The sequence below is a fragment of the Entelurus aequoreus genome, linkage group LG08, assembly GCF_033978785.1.
Source record: "Entelurus aequoreus isolate RoL-2023_Sb linkage group LG08, RoL_Eaeq_v1.1, whole genome shotgun sequence".
NCBI lineage: Eukaryota > Metazoa > Chordata > Actinopteri > Syngnathiformes > Syngnathidae > Entelurus > Entelurus aequoreus.
In genome coordinates this window covers 15,536,583-15,553,537 of record NC_084738.1, presented here as the reverse complement: position 1 = coordinate 15,553,537, position 16,955 = coordinate 15,536,583, and the positions used below count along the sequence as shown (strand labels likewise).

Genomic DNA, 16,955 nt, shown 5'->3' with positions numbered 1-16,955 from the left:
AAAGTGTACCAATACTTCCGCTTAACTAGTGACGTCACTCGCATACGTCATCATACAAAGACGTTTTCAACCGGAAGTTTAGCGGGAAATTTAAAATTGCACTTTATAAGTTAACCCGGCCATATTGGCATGTGTTGCAATGTTAAGATTTCATCATTGATGTATAAACTATCAGACTGCGTGGTCTCAGCTACTTGGTCTGTTGCCGAAACTTGTCCACTGTCACTTGCGTTACGTCTTTCTGTTGTTGTTGTCCATCCATCCATCCATTTTCTACCGCTTGTCCCTCTCGTGGTCACGGGGGTGGGTGGAGCCTATCGCAGCTGCATTTGGGCGAAAGGCGAGGTACTTGTTGTAGCTTTATGTTGTTGGGTTGTGGCGTTACTCACTTTTCTCGGCCACTATAGCTCTTTACTAAAATAAGAGTTGTAGCTGGTTAAATAACTGCTCACTTCATCCTAAAATAATTGGTTGCACTTAGTTACTTAGGTACATTTCTTCATTAATCATTCATCATTATTAATATTGTAGTATTTGTATGTTGACAAACAACAGAAAAAGTATTGGGTAAATCTTATGTTAAAATGTTTGTTACTGTACTTTTATTGAATTTTTTTTTGAATTTTGAAAATGTAAGCAGAAAAAGTTTCCAGGTCTTGTTAATTCAATTCAGCGTTGGTTGCACTTTATTCAGATAAGATGCATTGGCCATATTGACTGTCGTTTCCTTTCTTGTTTGTATCCATAATTCATCCATCCATTTTCTACCGCTTATTCCCTTTTGGGGTCGCGGGGGGCGCTGGAGCCTATCTCAGCTACAATCGGGCGGAAGGCGGGGTACACCCTGGACAAGTCGCCACCTCATGGCAGGGCCAACACAGATAGACAGACAACATTCACACTCACATTCATAATTCATTTACACATAATTCCCTTACAATAATTAACAAGAGTAAAGGAAACTCCACCGGCAGTGTTTATTTCAAAGTCACACTGGTTGAATTTTGGGCATAAAGTTATTGAATGGATTTCAATTCACTGAATGGTTTCGGATCGGATCGTTCTAAATAAACTAATATAGTCCCTAAATCGAATCTGGAACCTCAAATTATGATTCGAATTTCACCCCTATTTTCACAAAATGCTGGCAATTTGATCCTTGCCACCATCACAATGTTGATTTTGTTGCTACTGTGTTGTGCAATATACTTGTTTATTGGTCAAAATGAGCTATGTGGTTCTTTCAACTTACTCATAAAATTCAACTCATTAAAGTTCAACATGAAGTTATTTGTGTTGGGTTTTCAAACAGTCTCTCTCAAATTATAACATGCTTGCTTGTGGTTTTTGTAAATAAATGCCCGGGCTACACCGTTTACTACTAAAGCGGTCATGTCATATGTATGCATCATTCTTTGTAATAAGCAGCAAACATTGAATGTTTCTCCATTTAAATTGTATTAATAATAGTTGTGTGAATGCTAATGCAAGGAGTCAAGGTATTTTAATGAGTCTCTCGCTTGGGTAGTCTCAATTAAGTTTCACTTAATAATGCATTTTTGCTCCTACACACGTCTCTGTGGTGTACAGTGCATCTGGAAAGTATTCACAGCGCTTCACTTTTTCCACATTTTAAATTACAGCCTTTTTCCAAAATGTAATACATAAACATTGTTTACCTGTATCTCAGCTTTTTTGTAAGGGGCACCGGAAGTTGGCAGACCCGTCAGCGATCCTTGTTCTGTCTCCCTGTAATGTTTGTCTGATCTTGAATGGGATTGAGCTGAAAATGTTAATTTCCCCTCGGGGATTAATAAAGTATTTCTGATTCTGATTCTGATATTTGTCCTCAAAATTCTAGACAATACCCCATAATGACAATGTGAAAATGTATGTATTCTATTTATTAAAGGGGAACTGCACTTAGTTTTTGGAATTTTGCCTATCGTTCACAATCACTATTGAGAGACATTACGATGGATGTGATATCTTTGCATTCCAAATATTAAATAAATGCAATCAAAAGTCGGTTTACGATGGGAGCCGCGCAATTCCACCTACAAAGCCCTTATAAAAACAACCAAACGCCTCCATTGAGGTTTATATACATGATGTATATACTTACATCATATATATATATATATATATATATATATATATATATATATGTATATATATTAGGGGTGTGGGAAAAAATCAATTCGAATTTGAATCGCGATTCTCACGTTGTGCGATTCAGAATCGATTCTCATTTTTAAAAAATCTATTTTTTATTTTTTTTTATTTTTTAATTAATCAATCCAACAAGACAATACACAGCAATACAATAACAATCCAATCCAATTCCAAAACCAAACCCGACCCAGCAACACTCAGAACTGCAATAAACAGAGCAATTGAGAGGAGACACAAACACGACACAGAACAAACCAAAAGTAGTGAAACAAAAATGAATATTATCAACAACAGTATCAATATTAGTTACAATTTCAACATAGCAGTGATTAAAAATCCCTCATTGACGTTATCATTAGACATTTATAAAAATAAAAAAAAAGAACAATAGTGTCACAGTGGCTTACACTTGCATCGCATCTCATAAGCTTGACAACACACTGTGTCCAATATTTTCACAAAGATAAAATAAGTCATGTTTTTAGTTCATTTAATAGTTACAACAAATTTACATTATTGCAATCAGTTGATAAAACATTGTCCTTTACAATTATAAAAGCTTTTTACAAAAATCTACTACTCTGCTTGCATGTCAGCAGACTGGGGTAGATCCTGCTGAAATCCTATGTATTGAATGAATAGAGAATGCTTTTGAATCAGGAAAAAATCGTTTTTGAATTGAGAATCGTGTTGAATTGAAAAAGAATCGATTTTGAATCGAATCGTGGGACACCCAAAGATTAACAGCCCTAGTGTGTATATATATATATATATATATATATATATATATATATATATATATATATATATATATATATATATTTAAGTTAAAGTACCAATGATTGTCACACACACACTAGGTGTGGCGAAATTATTCTCTGCATTTGACCCATCACCCTTGATCACCCCCCGGGAGGTGAGGGGAGCAGTGGGCAGCAGCGGTGGCCGCACCCTCATTTTTGGTGATTTAACCCCCAATTCCAACCCTTGATATATATATATATGTATGTATGTATGTATGTATGTATGTATGTATGTATGTATGTATGTATATATGTGTGTGTGTGTGTGTGTGTAATGTAGTAATGGGCACATTTATAGTAACACTTAATATTAATGTATTTTGATAATTTAAGCATTGTAAAAAATGCAGCACATTTGCTTTTTTTTTTCTTCATCACTAATTAATACTCATTGCAGACTTTATGAGAGCCAACAGACATAATAAAACATCACTTTCCCGCGCAAGGTCTGCTGTCATTAGAATACCGACTGCTGGGGTGTTCATATATTCACATTTAGGTGAAGAATGGCTCATAATAATCAAAGAAATGGGGTGAAGGCGTAGGGGTAGCAAGCGTCTTTTTGTGTCGTTCAGGCCATTTTCGGGTCGTAAATGACTGTCAATGTGTACTAACTTGTCGAAATAGCTACTCAGACTTCTTCTGTCCAGGTGACAGGCATGATTTATGATCTTCAATAAATAAACTTACAGATAGCAAGGAAGCAGCAGACCACTCGATGATGTAAACATTGGGAAACACTGTAGTGATCACGGCGCCGCTATAAATAGTTTGTCTGTACTAGCGCTTAAAAAAAACCTATATCTAATACTTGGTTAATATTCAAGTCACGAAATGTAAATGGGGTATTGTTGGCGGTTTTTGAATGGTTATTTTTTGGATTTTATGGGCGAAATAGTGGAGCTCGCATTGGCTCCGCTGTAAGTAGACTTTTATATGTTTATTATTTAGAATGCTTTTTTTTTTTTTAATCCATCCGTCATTGTCTTTAATAATGACAGTGAACGATTGGCAACATTCCAAAAGTGCAGTTCCCCTTTAAAACTAAAGAACAATTTAAAAAATCAAATGCACATACACATTCACAGTGTTTGCTCAATACTTTGTTGATGCACCTTTGACAGCAATTACAGCCTCAAGTCTTTTTGAATACAATGCCACAAGCTTGGCACACCTATTTTTGGGCAGTTTCGCCAATTGCTTTTTGCAACAACTTTTAAGCTTCATCAAGTTGGATGGGAAGTGTTGGTTTTCATCCAATGACAATTCACATTGTCATTATGGGGTATTTTGAGAACAAAAATTGATTTATTCCATTTCGGAATAAAGTTGTAACACAACAAAATGTGGAAAAAGTGAAGTGCTGTGAATACTTTATTGATGCACTTTTGGTAGTTCTCGTGGACCTTTTTTTTTTTTCAATCCGTTGGTGTTTCGTACTTGCCTTTTGTGAAAATGTCAAGTGTGACGCAGAGATGATAAAGATGTTTACAACCAAGCTGTTACTGTTGACGTATTTGCTACTATTAAACACAATTATATATACATATTATTTATCGTTTGAAATTGTGTCCTGGAGACAGGAGGTGGGCTGCTTCTAAGAATATATGATTCTCATTCAGAAGCAATTAATTTTCTTTATTTTGAGTCCACCTCCCTTAATTATTCTACGGTTTCGTCGGCCACACTTTCATTCAGTTTAGTTTTAACTTTGTTTTTATTTTAATTGGCTTTTTCAGGAACGCTGCTGGTGGAGAATATGCAGATCAATGGTGTTGCAGAAGGTCCAGACCGAACCATCTCGTTGTCCCTGAGGGACAACTACGACTACTGGGTGATTTTGGACCCCTCCAAGCAAGCCCTTTACCTCAACAGCACCGGGCGAGTTCTCAACAGAGATGTATGGATGCAAAGTCTTGATTTATTTTTTAGATTTGCTTAATATTTTATGAATAGTTTGTACACTATACTTAAAAAAATCACTTTAAAAGTGAGTGCACTTCTCATATTATATATTCTCAAAAGACTATAGAAACAAATCCTGAATATGTTTTAGAGAAGTCCGCATACGGCTTCTATAGCAGGATGAGTTTATTGCACTATTCTCTGAAAATTGGTCTACACACAGCTACAACACGGTGCGTAAAGGTCTGGGGCTGCATGAGTGCTGCTATCGATGGAGCTGTGGTTCAATAAGGGAAAATGTCCTCTTGAAAATGATTCAACACAGCCATTGTATAAATTGCTGGCAACACAAGTGAGTACCAATATAATTGTCTTGCCTACATTCAGGCTTGTTGGTGGTAGCGTTATGGTCTGGAGCTGCATGAGTGCTGTTGTTCAGCGAGTAGAAATGTCCTCTGAAAATGACACAACAAACAGACATTGTTGTTTAAATAGATGGGAACCTTTCACCATGTCCAAATGGTGTCCTCGCTGTGACTATTTTGCATGAACACCATTGTTTTCTAGCTCTGACCTAATCCTCTTAGACATGGTGGTCACGAGAGCTGCACAGGTTTTGACTGAAATCCTCTTCCACTCCTCCATGATGACACCACTGGTGAAGCTGGTGGATGGTAGACACTTTGCACTCCTCCACCTATCTTCTTCCCTTGCTTCCTTCCACCCGAGAATGCCCCACAGGTGCAAGTCCTTCACCTTCAACTTGCACCTGTCTTACTCATCTTGGAGGTGTGCTTGTTATCATGGTGGATAACTGTTTCACTGCTTCACAGTGTCACAGTATTTATTGGAATTCATGTTCTCCGTCCACAAAAAACCTCAGTTTTGATTGATTGAAACGTTTATTAGTATATTGCACAGTACAGTACATATTCCGTACAATTGACCACTAAATGGTAACACCCAAATAAGTTTTTCAACTTTTTTAATTCGGGGTCCACGTTAATCAATTCATGGTAATTCCCTCATTGACGACAGCACTCATGCAGCCCTAGACCAGTGGTTCTTAACCTGGGTTCGATCGAACCCTAGGGGTTCGGTGAGTTGGCCTCAGGGGTTCAGCGGAGCCTCCGCCACCGAGGTAAAGACACATCCGACTTATTGTGTGAATAAAAACTTCTCCCTATCGGCGTATTATGGATACCCCCAAACAATGTTCCCTCTAATTTTCCATCTGATTTGCAGGTTGTTTGATTGATGGATTGAAACTTTTACTAGCAGATTCCAAAAGAAGAGAATACATTATATGAAACAGTACAGTTTACACAGTACAGTACATATTCCGTACAATTTACCACTAAATGGTAACACCCGAATACATTTTTCAACTTGTTTAAGTCGGGGTCCATGTTTATCAATTCATGGTAATGTGTGTAAGGTGTGTAATTTGTTGTGAGTTCATGCACTGTGTTGGTTTTGTTCTTTGTACAAGGTGATGTTCATGCACGGTTCATTTTGTGCACCAGTAAAAAAACATTTCTTGAATTTGAAAAAAAAAAACATTTTATTTTTCACTAAAGAAGGGTTCGGTGAATGCGCATACAAAACTGGTGGGGTTCGGTACCTCCAACAAGGTTAAGAACCACTGCCCTAGACCAGTGGTTCTCAAATGGGGGTACGCGTACCCCTGGGGGTACTTGAAGGTATGCCAAGGGGTACGTGAGATTTTTTTTAAATATTCTAAAAATAGCAACAATTCAAAAATCCTTTATAAATATATTTATTGAATAATACTTCAACAAAATATGAATGTTAGTTCATAAACTGAACATCAAATCAAGCAGGCTATTCCATTCATTACCATAAACCCAGAAAATAGTTAAAGAAAGACCACTACAAATGAGCAATATTTTGCACTGTTATACAATTTAATAAATCAGAAACTGATGACATAGTGCTGTATTTTACTTTTTTATCTCTTTTTTTTCAACCAAAAATGCTTTGCTCTGATTAGGGAGTACTTGAATTAAAAAAATGTTCACAGGGGGTACATCACTGAAAAAAGTTTGAGAACCACTGCCCTAGACCATGATGCTACCACCAACATCATTGAAGGCAAAGTACACAATACAATTGTCTCGGTACTCACTTGTGTTGCCCGTTATTTAGACAACAATGGGGCTGACTGTGGATAGTATATATACACTGCTATTAGAGCTGTACACTAACTACTCTAAAGAATGTACATGTTAATTTCTACAGAAGACGTCCTCAACACGAAGGTACTGCGTGGCTGTTGTGAAATTGTTTGTTGATTAGATTTATTTTTTAGATTTTATTTATATTTATAGCCACAAATTGAAGTGGCTTAAATACACATTGATATTGGTCCAATACAATGTATTGGACGGATAAATGAAGGCAGAGGATGTATTTCAGTTATCAATGCGCACGGTTAGCGACACAGAGGAGCTCGGTTTGCCCTTCGGCAGGGCACCGATTTGAAATCTTATCCCCTTGTCACTGCAACGAGGAGAACCCGCGCCTATCGCTGCTGTGTCAATCACACAACTCTGTCAGGTTCTCAGTTATGGGCAGAGAGACCATTCTCAGCTAACAGTTTGTTTAAATGTTTGAATGAGGAAAAAGGGATCGTTTCGTAAAAAAACAAAACGCAAGCAGAAGAGTTATAAGCCTACCCTCAACCTGAGAAACCCAAGGTTAAAATTTTAGCTTTGAAACATCCATCCATCCATTTTCTACCGCTACTTTAAAACCCAATTTTATACAAGATTTATAAATAGGGTTTCCCTGCTCCATCGTTCCATTAGGTTGGAGGTCCTTAGCCTGGAATGTCCCTAGAGATAATATACAGTCGATTTATGAACTTACTTTGATCTTGGACAGTGTTCGTAATTAAAAAAGTTTGTATTGAAACTGATTTCTACATAATAAATAATGCAAACATGAATATATTAGTAACAACTATGTACACTTTGACCACAATATAAAGCACTACACAGTACTGTGTACCAAACAACCAACATGGGGGTGATGGATCAACTTTCTATTTCATTTTTATTAAGCCAAAACAACTGGCTAAACTGTCCTCATTTTCAGCCGCGCTGCTGACAGGCACACTATCACTATCTCTGTGGTGCACTCACAGTTTAAAATAACGAAAGTCCTTAGCTTTAACAGCCAGGTCGATACAATGATTAGAAATAAAAATAAAATGTACTTTACCTTCTTGGTGTGCTCTTGAAGAAATGGGGAGGGGGCAGTGTTAACAATGCTGTGGATAATTTCTGCATTATTCAAACCACACGTCGCTTGTCCATTGCTTTCTTCGGACTCCTATTGAGCTAGCAAAAAAAATTTGTAAAAATTATTTAAAAAAAAAAAAAAGCACACAAAGTAACAATTAGCAAAGTAGCTAACGACAGTACTGCTGTGCTGACTGAATGAGCACTGTAGAGAGAGGCACACAATGGGTGGATGAAACGTTCGTACACTGATACAAGGTTCGTTCAAAAATATTTTTATTCGGTCTGTGGTCCATAAATCGAAAAGTTCATATAATGAGAGGTTCGTAAATCGGGCTCCCACTATATGTCATTTGAAAGGTTTGATCAAATTTAGTGAAATTGCTTGTTCATTGTAAATTATTTGTGTGTTTTCCAGCCCCCGTCGTACATCCAGTCCATCGTGGTTCAGGTGCAGTGCACCAACGAGCTGGTCGGCACCGTGATCCTTCACGAGGTCCGCATTGTCGTGCGGGATCGCAATGACAACTCTCCGCATTTCCAGCAGCCTCGATACTACGTGGCAGTTAGTGAGGTAACAACTCTCGCCTTACTACTTATTTGTCCACACGGCTGTCAATCCACCTGGTTTGTACAAGTCGTGAGAGTTCTAGAGCAGAAGCAGAATCAATCGCTTGAATGCTCGACAATTGTTCTTTGTTCACCGAAGGGCCCATGTCGGTGGCGGTGACAGACATGCAAGGAGCACTGACATAAAGAAGAATTTGCATAAATGCAATTTACAGGCTGTGTATTAAAAGCAGCACAAATAGAGTTTGAAAGCATCTATTTTGCGGCTCCCACCATAGTCTTTTTAAATGCCAAACGTGTTATTCCTTCGTTCTCCAGAGTCACGGGAGAAAGCAGAAATAACTCGCAAAAGCTCCAACTGGACAGGGGCGCTTGTAGAGCAGCTGCCAACACAAGCAAGCCCGGTGGATGCTGCAGAATATCTCATTATGCAGTTTTCCACAGCCTGTCCAACTCAATATGTCCTCTCAAGCCCTCTTTTCCTACATCCCTTCACTTCTGGCAGCTCTTCATCCTGTCACCTTTTCTCAACCTGGCTGCCCTTCTTCTGCCTCACTCCATATACTTCCCAACGTCTTTTTCTTTTTTTCTTCTTGTGCCTCACCACTCTTGGCCCTTCCACAATATGGAGATGCCGCATTATTAAAATATGCGAAATGACATATTTGTATTTTCCATGCACTGTGACTGCAAAAATAATACCAAACTAAACATGTCAAAACAGTTCATGTTACGTAGTTATTTGTGTTATTTCTTCTTATTATTTATTATTATTATCTGTTATTCTCTGTTATCTGTTTCTTCTTACTATCCTTAGTCGTTCTTGCGGCTCTATTTCTGCAAACAATTTCAGGATGTCGTGTTTTGTGAAGCCCTTTGAGACATTTGTGATTAAGGGCTATTTAAATAATATTTGATTGATTGAGTGATATTTTTTTTTTCTAAAAAGGCAAGTTTTCCAATAATGTAATTGCTTTGAACCTTGCACTTTATACAATTTTTTTTTTCTAAAAAGGCAAGTTTCCCAATAATGTAATTGCTTTGAACCTTGCACTTTATACAATGCTATGCTTAATTTATGGATTTTTTCTGGTTCACAAGCTTAACATCGTCACTTTAGACCGGGGGTCGGCAACCCGCGGCTCTAGAGCCGCATGCGGCTCTTTAGCGCCGCCCTAGTGGCACTCTGGAGATTTTTCAAAAATGTATGAAGAATGGAAAAAGATGAGGGGGAAAAAAAAATAAATTTTTTTATTTTAGTATGGTTTCTGTAGGAGGACAAACATGACACAAACCTCCGTAATTGTTATAAATCACACTGTTTATATTAAATATGCTTCACTGATTCAAGTATTTGGCGAGCGCCGTTTTGTCCTACTTATTTTGGCGGTCCTTGAACTCACCGTATAGTCTGTTTACATGCATAACTTTCTCCGACTTTCTAGGACGTGTTTTATGCCACTTCTTTTTCTGTCTCATTTTGTCCACCACACTTTTAACGTTGTACATGAGTGCACAAAGGTGAGTTTTGTTGATGTTATTGACTTGTGTGAAGTGCTAATCAGACATATTTGGTCACTGCATGACTGCAAGCTAATCGATGCTAACATGCTATTTAGGCTAGCTATATGTACATATTGCATCATTATGCCTAATTTGTAGCTATATTTGAGCTAATTTAGTTTCCTTTAAGTCTTCTTAATTAAATTTATATCTCATGACACATGTAATATGGCTTTTAATTTTTTGCGGCTCCAGACAGATTTGTTTTTGTTTTTTTTGGTCCAATATGGCTCTTTCAACATTTTGGGTTGCCGACCCCTGCTTTAGACCAATGAACTAGCCAAACGGGTCACGGTGGACAAAGTTAATTGTTTACATTAAATAAGCGCAGTCACACAATCATTCAGTCAGCCTTTTAGCGCGTTATGGACTAACCCTCACCATGAAGAAGAAACTATAAAATGCACACGACACAGCTCCAAAGACGAAGAAAAAAAATTGAGAATGAACCCAAGCAACTATTTCATGATTCGGGTGTATACCTGCGGCTTATAGACATGTGCAGCCAGTATACATACAAAATAAAATTTGTCCTAATATTAGGTGGATGCGGCTTACATTTAGATGAGCTCAATAGCCCAGAAATTACGCTAGTTAATTTCCCTTTGTATATTATCGCCATGTTTTTGTGTATTTTAAAAAAAGTAATAATTATAATAATAATAATTGATTAGATTTATATAGCGCTTTTCAGTACACACTAGAGATTTAGTTAGACATACACTAGACACTCAAAGCACTCACAGAGAAGTGAGAACCCATCATTCATTCACTCTCTGGTGGTGGTTAGCGACATTTGTAGTCACAGCTGCCCTGGGGCCCCGTCAGACCACCACCAAGCATTAATACACATTCATACACCAGTGTGAGATGGTGTATTTGTTGTTTGCAAAAATCATAAACTTAATACGTACAATTCAATTTAAAAATTCATAACAGTATAATTTAAAATGAATACTATTTTGTGTTTGTTTCCCTTCAAAAATGTTTAATTAAAGGCCGTTTAATATGTACAGCACTGGTCCTCAACTAAAATTCAAATTGGTCCAGATACAGAGCAATTGTTTAAGCTCTGGGATCCAACCCCTTCCCTACCAAAAAAAAAAATTCAGGATAAAATGGCCTGCCAGATTTACAGATCAGGTTAGGTGTTTATAATAGGTCCTGCAGGTGTTACTTTTTTGTGACATCAGTTCAGACATATGTGTATGTTTGGTCAAAGACTTTGTGCTTTGTGTTAAAATTTCCCTGGCCATCTGGACCAAACACACAACTGTCCATGGAGTGAGTCACACTTTATCATTGATCATGACACACCCAGCACGTCATGCGTGCTATTACAACTACAGTACATACGCTGTCCTGCTCGCTGTGTCTAAACAAAACATGAAATGTGGGCTAATATTTTACAGATACTGTAATATGATTGTTCATGTTTTTCAGTCAGTACAGATTGGTGTCCTATCTCAGTGTTGTGCATTACAAACTCATACGCATTTCGTGTTTTCGTAAAAGCTACCTTATCTCTGTCCGTAGCTAGCTTTTACGGCTAATACCGAAGCACGCCGATGTGTTACTACAATTAAAAAAAAGAGTTCCTCCGTGTTCGCTCGTACAATAACAATATTGTTACAGTTTGGTTATTACACAGGTTACGGAACGTACATGAAGTATTTTTGACGGTTTTTGAATGCATTGTTTAAGTGATTTAGAGGTAGAATCGATTGCTTCCTTTAGCTGCATCGATAGCTACAAAGAACAAGCCAATTTTTACTTTTTGGAGTTTTGGGCTAATACTTTACAGATAATGTAACATGATTGTTCATGTTTTTAAGTCAATACAGATTGGTATCCTATCTCAGTGTTGTGCATTAGAAACTCATACGCATTTCGTGTTTTCGTAGAAGCCAATTTATCTCTGTCTGTAGCTAGCTTTCAATCAATCAATCAAAGTGTATTTATATAGCTCTTAATCACTAGTATCTCAAAGGGCTGCACAAGCCACAACGACATCCTCGGCTCAGATCCCACATCAGGGCAAGAAAAAACTCAACCCAATGGGAAACATTGAACAATTTCCCCTTTTGATCATTAAAGTTTGTCTAAGTCTAAGTCTACACAATAAGAAACTTTGGAGGGGACCGCAGATGTGGGTGTTCGCTCGTATGATAACAATGTTGTTACAGTTTGGTTATTACACAGGTTACAGAACGTAAATGAAGTATTTTTGACAGTTTTTGAATACATTTTAAAGTGATTTAGAGGTAGAATCGATCGCTCCCTTTAGCTGCATCGATAGCCACCAAGAACAAGCCGATTTGTACATGCTATAATGCAAAAAGAACCCAAAACTTTAGTCTTCTTGTCTCTCATAAGGATTGTGAACAATAGGCACATTTCCAAAAAAGTGCAGTTCTCTTTTAAAGAGCAACATGTGTTTTTATTATTCTGTTGTTTCTCAACACTGTCCACTCTGGTAGTCAGCAACAGCTGGTAGTCAGGGTGAGGGAGGGCAGAAGTAGCAAGCAGGGATGAATTGCTTTTTCACCTGTAATTCTCACTCGTCTCTGTCCTCCTTCTGCGTAAATCTCACTCCTTTTCTCCTTACTTCCATGGATAACACACATTCTTTAATGTCACTCGCTTCGCTTCTCTTTCATCCAAGAATATCTAGCTGCAGACCTCAGACACGACAAGACACGCCGCCTCGCCTTCTCCTCCTTTTTGTCTGTCTCGGCATTTAGAGTCGCCATGTTTACCGCCTGGAATGCACCGATTTGATAGGCTGAGCAGTATCACGGTATCATTGCTTGCTAGTGACAGTCACAACTATGGTACCAGGCTAGCCCTAAAAATAGGGCAGTCACTTACTGGAATCGACTTCTACAATATGTGGTATCAATCACCAGCATAGTGGGTTTTAAGAATAGACTAAGAGGAGAAGTATTGCGGAAAGAGATTATTCTAGATTGTACCTAATGTCATGACTGGTTTTATTGATTATTGACTATTTTATCGATTGTCCCATGATTATGGGACAAGCAGTAGAAAATGGATGGATGGTACTTTTTCGTCACTTATTGTTTGTCTTTGGTACACTAATGTGTATATTATAGGCCATTGGTTCTTTGTTTTATTTTTGCAAAAATATATATATATATATTTTTATATTGCTGTTGTTATCTTTGGTATGAACATTATTATGTAAACTCGAAGTTATTGGGTTTTTTTTGTTCTTAGTCGTTGCTATTTTTGTATTACAACATTTTATTATTCGATCATGTTGTACTGCATTGTAATCTTTTGTTTTGTGATTGTGTGATGTTTTTTGCCTGCACCCCAGGAAGAGTAGTCTCCACTGCGGTGTAGACTAATGGGGATCCTTAATAAACTAAACTAAAACTAAACGTGGGCTGTCTTAACTGGCATAAAATTGGTTGGCGTATTTCCTAATCCAATGGGTCTGTCAAACTTGCGCTGGTCAAAATAGAAGTGCACCGACAAAACTTTAGATAATAATAATGTATTGACTAAATGTCCACGTCCATATTGGACCGGGTCTGGGTCTGGACTCTGCCAGTTAGTGAACGCTGATGTTCAGCTACTTTTTATACCAACAGCAACGTTTTAAAGCACATGCAGAGGTAAATAAAGCTGCTGTATGTTGGCCACCTGTGATACTTCAAAATGCAGCTACTATCAGGAGGTTGCCTACAGCCACAACTGTTCATGCTTATTTTATGTATTTATTTACCTGAGCGGTGGTTATTTGCACCCGTCGTTATACTACTTTACTTTAAGTGTCCACCACCACAATTAAAATATGACTTAATTGGAGAATGAACTTTTTTTGTTACTCTTCTACAAAAATATAAGATTGACCTGGAACTTAATTTAGCTACTGCATCATTCAGGAGATGCATAATCTTTAAAATTAGGTAATTGTGGTCGGAGGGGGGGGGCCATAATGCGTTTTAAACAGAATACATCTGCATCTGTGTGAGTAGTAACTGAAAAGCAGGAATAGATTTAGTCCAATTTAAGTATGAGTCTGTCTTCTCATCAGGCAGACCATCAAATTGCATCTCGAGGCATTAAAAGTTCTCATGGTTGGCTTGAACTCGCCAAGCAGGTTGATCTTCATGACCGACTTTATAACCTGTGTCTGTACTCCATCTGTGGATATGGTGTACCTTCAAAGCAGATAAACCCAAAATGTAGGACAACAGTGAAACTTGAGCCAAATAAACTTGATCTCATATGTTTCTCATGCTGCTAGGAGATTATATTCACGTTTTGGCACAGAGCTACAAAGCCCATGGCTGGGAAAAACAAACAAAAATGTAGCATGGAGGGAAAAGAAATGTTGATTGGCAATGTTTTGCCTTTTATGTTGAGTGGCAAATGTTCAACTTGACAAGACAAATACTATCCCCCCTCTAAAAAAGTTTGAGAAATGATACATGACAGTGAGTGCTTTGCCCTTGTGTCTACTTATTAGTTTATCACCTACTTACAGTATAGAAATATAAATATTATAAAGAAAAGCAAACAGAAACATCGATATTCGGGAGACCATTTGTTGCCCTATATAGCAAAATATTAGAAAAAATATTTAACACTAAAAAAATCTCATGATATCATGTGTCTTTTGCACTTGTTTTGCATAAATATTGTGGATAAATATTTGACATTTAAAGAAAGAAAAACAAGAAATGCAGGATTCCATGTGTCTTTTGCATAATTTCTGCATAATTTTTGTGGGAAAACATTGGACTTTAACACAAAAAAAAAACCAGGATATGTGTCTTTTGCACTTTTTCTGCAAAAATATTGTGGAAAAACATTTTACATTCAACAAAATAAATAGATACCATTTGTCTTTTGCAATTTTTCTGCATACATTTTGGGGGCAAATATTTTACATTTCACAAGAAAAACAAACAAATACAGGATAGCATGTGTCTTTTGTATTTTTCTGAATTAATATTGTGGACCTTTTAAATGAGAAAAACCAATAAACGTTCAGGATGCCATGTGTCTTTTGCACAATTTCTGCATACTTATTGTGGAAAAAGATTTGCAATTTAACAAAAAAACAAACAAACAGGATGTGTTTTGCACTTTTTCTGCAAAAATATTTTGGATAGACATTTGATGTTTAAAATACCCTATGTACCCTAGCACCATATGAAAAAAAATTATAACAATTAAAGTTGGCATGTTTTTTAAAATTATTTGTTCAAAAATATTGTGCAGAATCAAAAAAAATAAGTCAACATTCAAACGAAAAATATGTAAGATACTCCGAAAATATTGTGGGGAAAAAAATCAGAAGATGAATGCACTGTTAATTATACAAAATACATAGTGAAATCTAAAAAACAGGTGCCATTAGTGGCAATCTTACCTTGACTCATTCCTTAGCCTTAACACAGGAAGTGAGCAAACTATCAGGAGTTGTTGGGACACAGAGGACTGAATAAGCGTACTGTTTTCATACTCCTTTTGGAATGTTAAACATGTGATGCACTTCAGTGTTTCCCATAAACTGCCAAGATACCTGTGGCGGTGGGGGCGTGGTCACCATGACATCATTGAGTAATTTGCATAATTTACTACAATGATATGATTTTCTTTAAAAAGGCTCAAAAAATGTATACTTACTAATTAATAATAACAGTTTTGTTTTAAACGTCCATCCATCCATCCATCCATTTTACAATATAATTACAATACTTTATGTACATATTTATATACAGATTTCAACAATAAGTTATTCACTGAAATATATTTATTAATTGTGGTTCTTACAAAAAATATATCTTATAAAATATAAAAGCTAAAATGTCTCTTAAAGCTCTGCCCCTTTAATTAGTGCATACTAAATCATTTAACTTTAGCCTACTACTACAACCATATTATTTACCGGCAACATAAAGTGAAACAGAGGCAGAGGTGTCCTGCCACTGTCAGTAACAAATAAACAGAAAACAGTAGTGGTTCTAATTCAAATAAGGCAACAAGAGAAGTATCCTACACTTCTCTTTTGTAAAGTAAATCTGAACAGCCTATATGGGCATCTACATCAACTATATGATTTGCCTGAGAAGCTAGACAGGACAAAAAAAATAAATAAAATAATAATAATTAAAAAAAAAAAAAAATCTATTTGTGGCGTACGTAATTCTTTCGTAGCTGGCCGCCACAAATAAATGAATGTGTGGGAAACACTGCACTTCAATGTCATTTTGTTAAGCTTGTTGGACTTGAACCAAACCATTATCATAATGATTTTAAAAAAAATAATTTCGTGTTTCCAGCTAACGCCAGTGGGCACCACCATCTTCTCTGGATTCTGGGGCAACAACGGGGCGACGGACATCGATGATGGCCCTAATGGACAAATAGAATACACCATCCAGCACAACCCCAGAGACCCAGTAGGTTTTTTTTTTGTTATTATTCTTCTTTTAACCTAGATGCAATTCCTGTAACTTTTCAATCAGACATCACAGCATCTTGCTTTGTTTGTGCCACCTCGCATCTCAAAATCCCAATCCCAAATGTCAGTCATGAGTTTTTCTAAATGACCTGTAACCAACTCCTTTTAATCAATATTTCAAAAGTTTTGTTGATGATTCTTTTCGTTTGTTCCCTCCAACAAATCCTA

The 16,955-nt window shown here is 36.9% G+C and overlaps 1 protein-coding gene across 9 annotated transcripts in view; it reads left to right on the top strand.

Moving 5' to 3' along the window:
* pcdh15b (protocadherin-related 15b) overlaps positions 1–16,955 on the top strand; it is a 315,473-nt gene that overhangs the window by 71,924 nt on the left and 226,594 nt on the right. For all 9 annotated transcript variants that reach the window (XM_062055676.1, XM_062055677.1, XM_062055675.1 and 6 more), the window contains 3 exons: positions 4,718–4,878; positions 8,568–8,723; positions 16,606–16,725. In XM_062055676.1, coding sequence (XP_061911660.1) covers positions 4,718–4,878; positions 8,568–8,723; positions 16,606–16,725 — 437 coding nt within the window. The remainder of the gene's footprint in view (positions 1–4,717; positions 4,879–8,567; positions 8,724–16,605; positions 16,726–16,955) is intronic.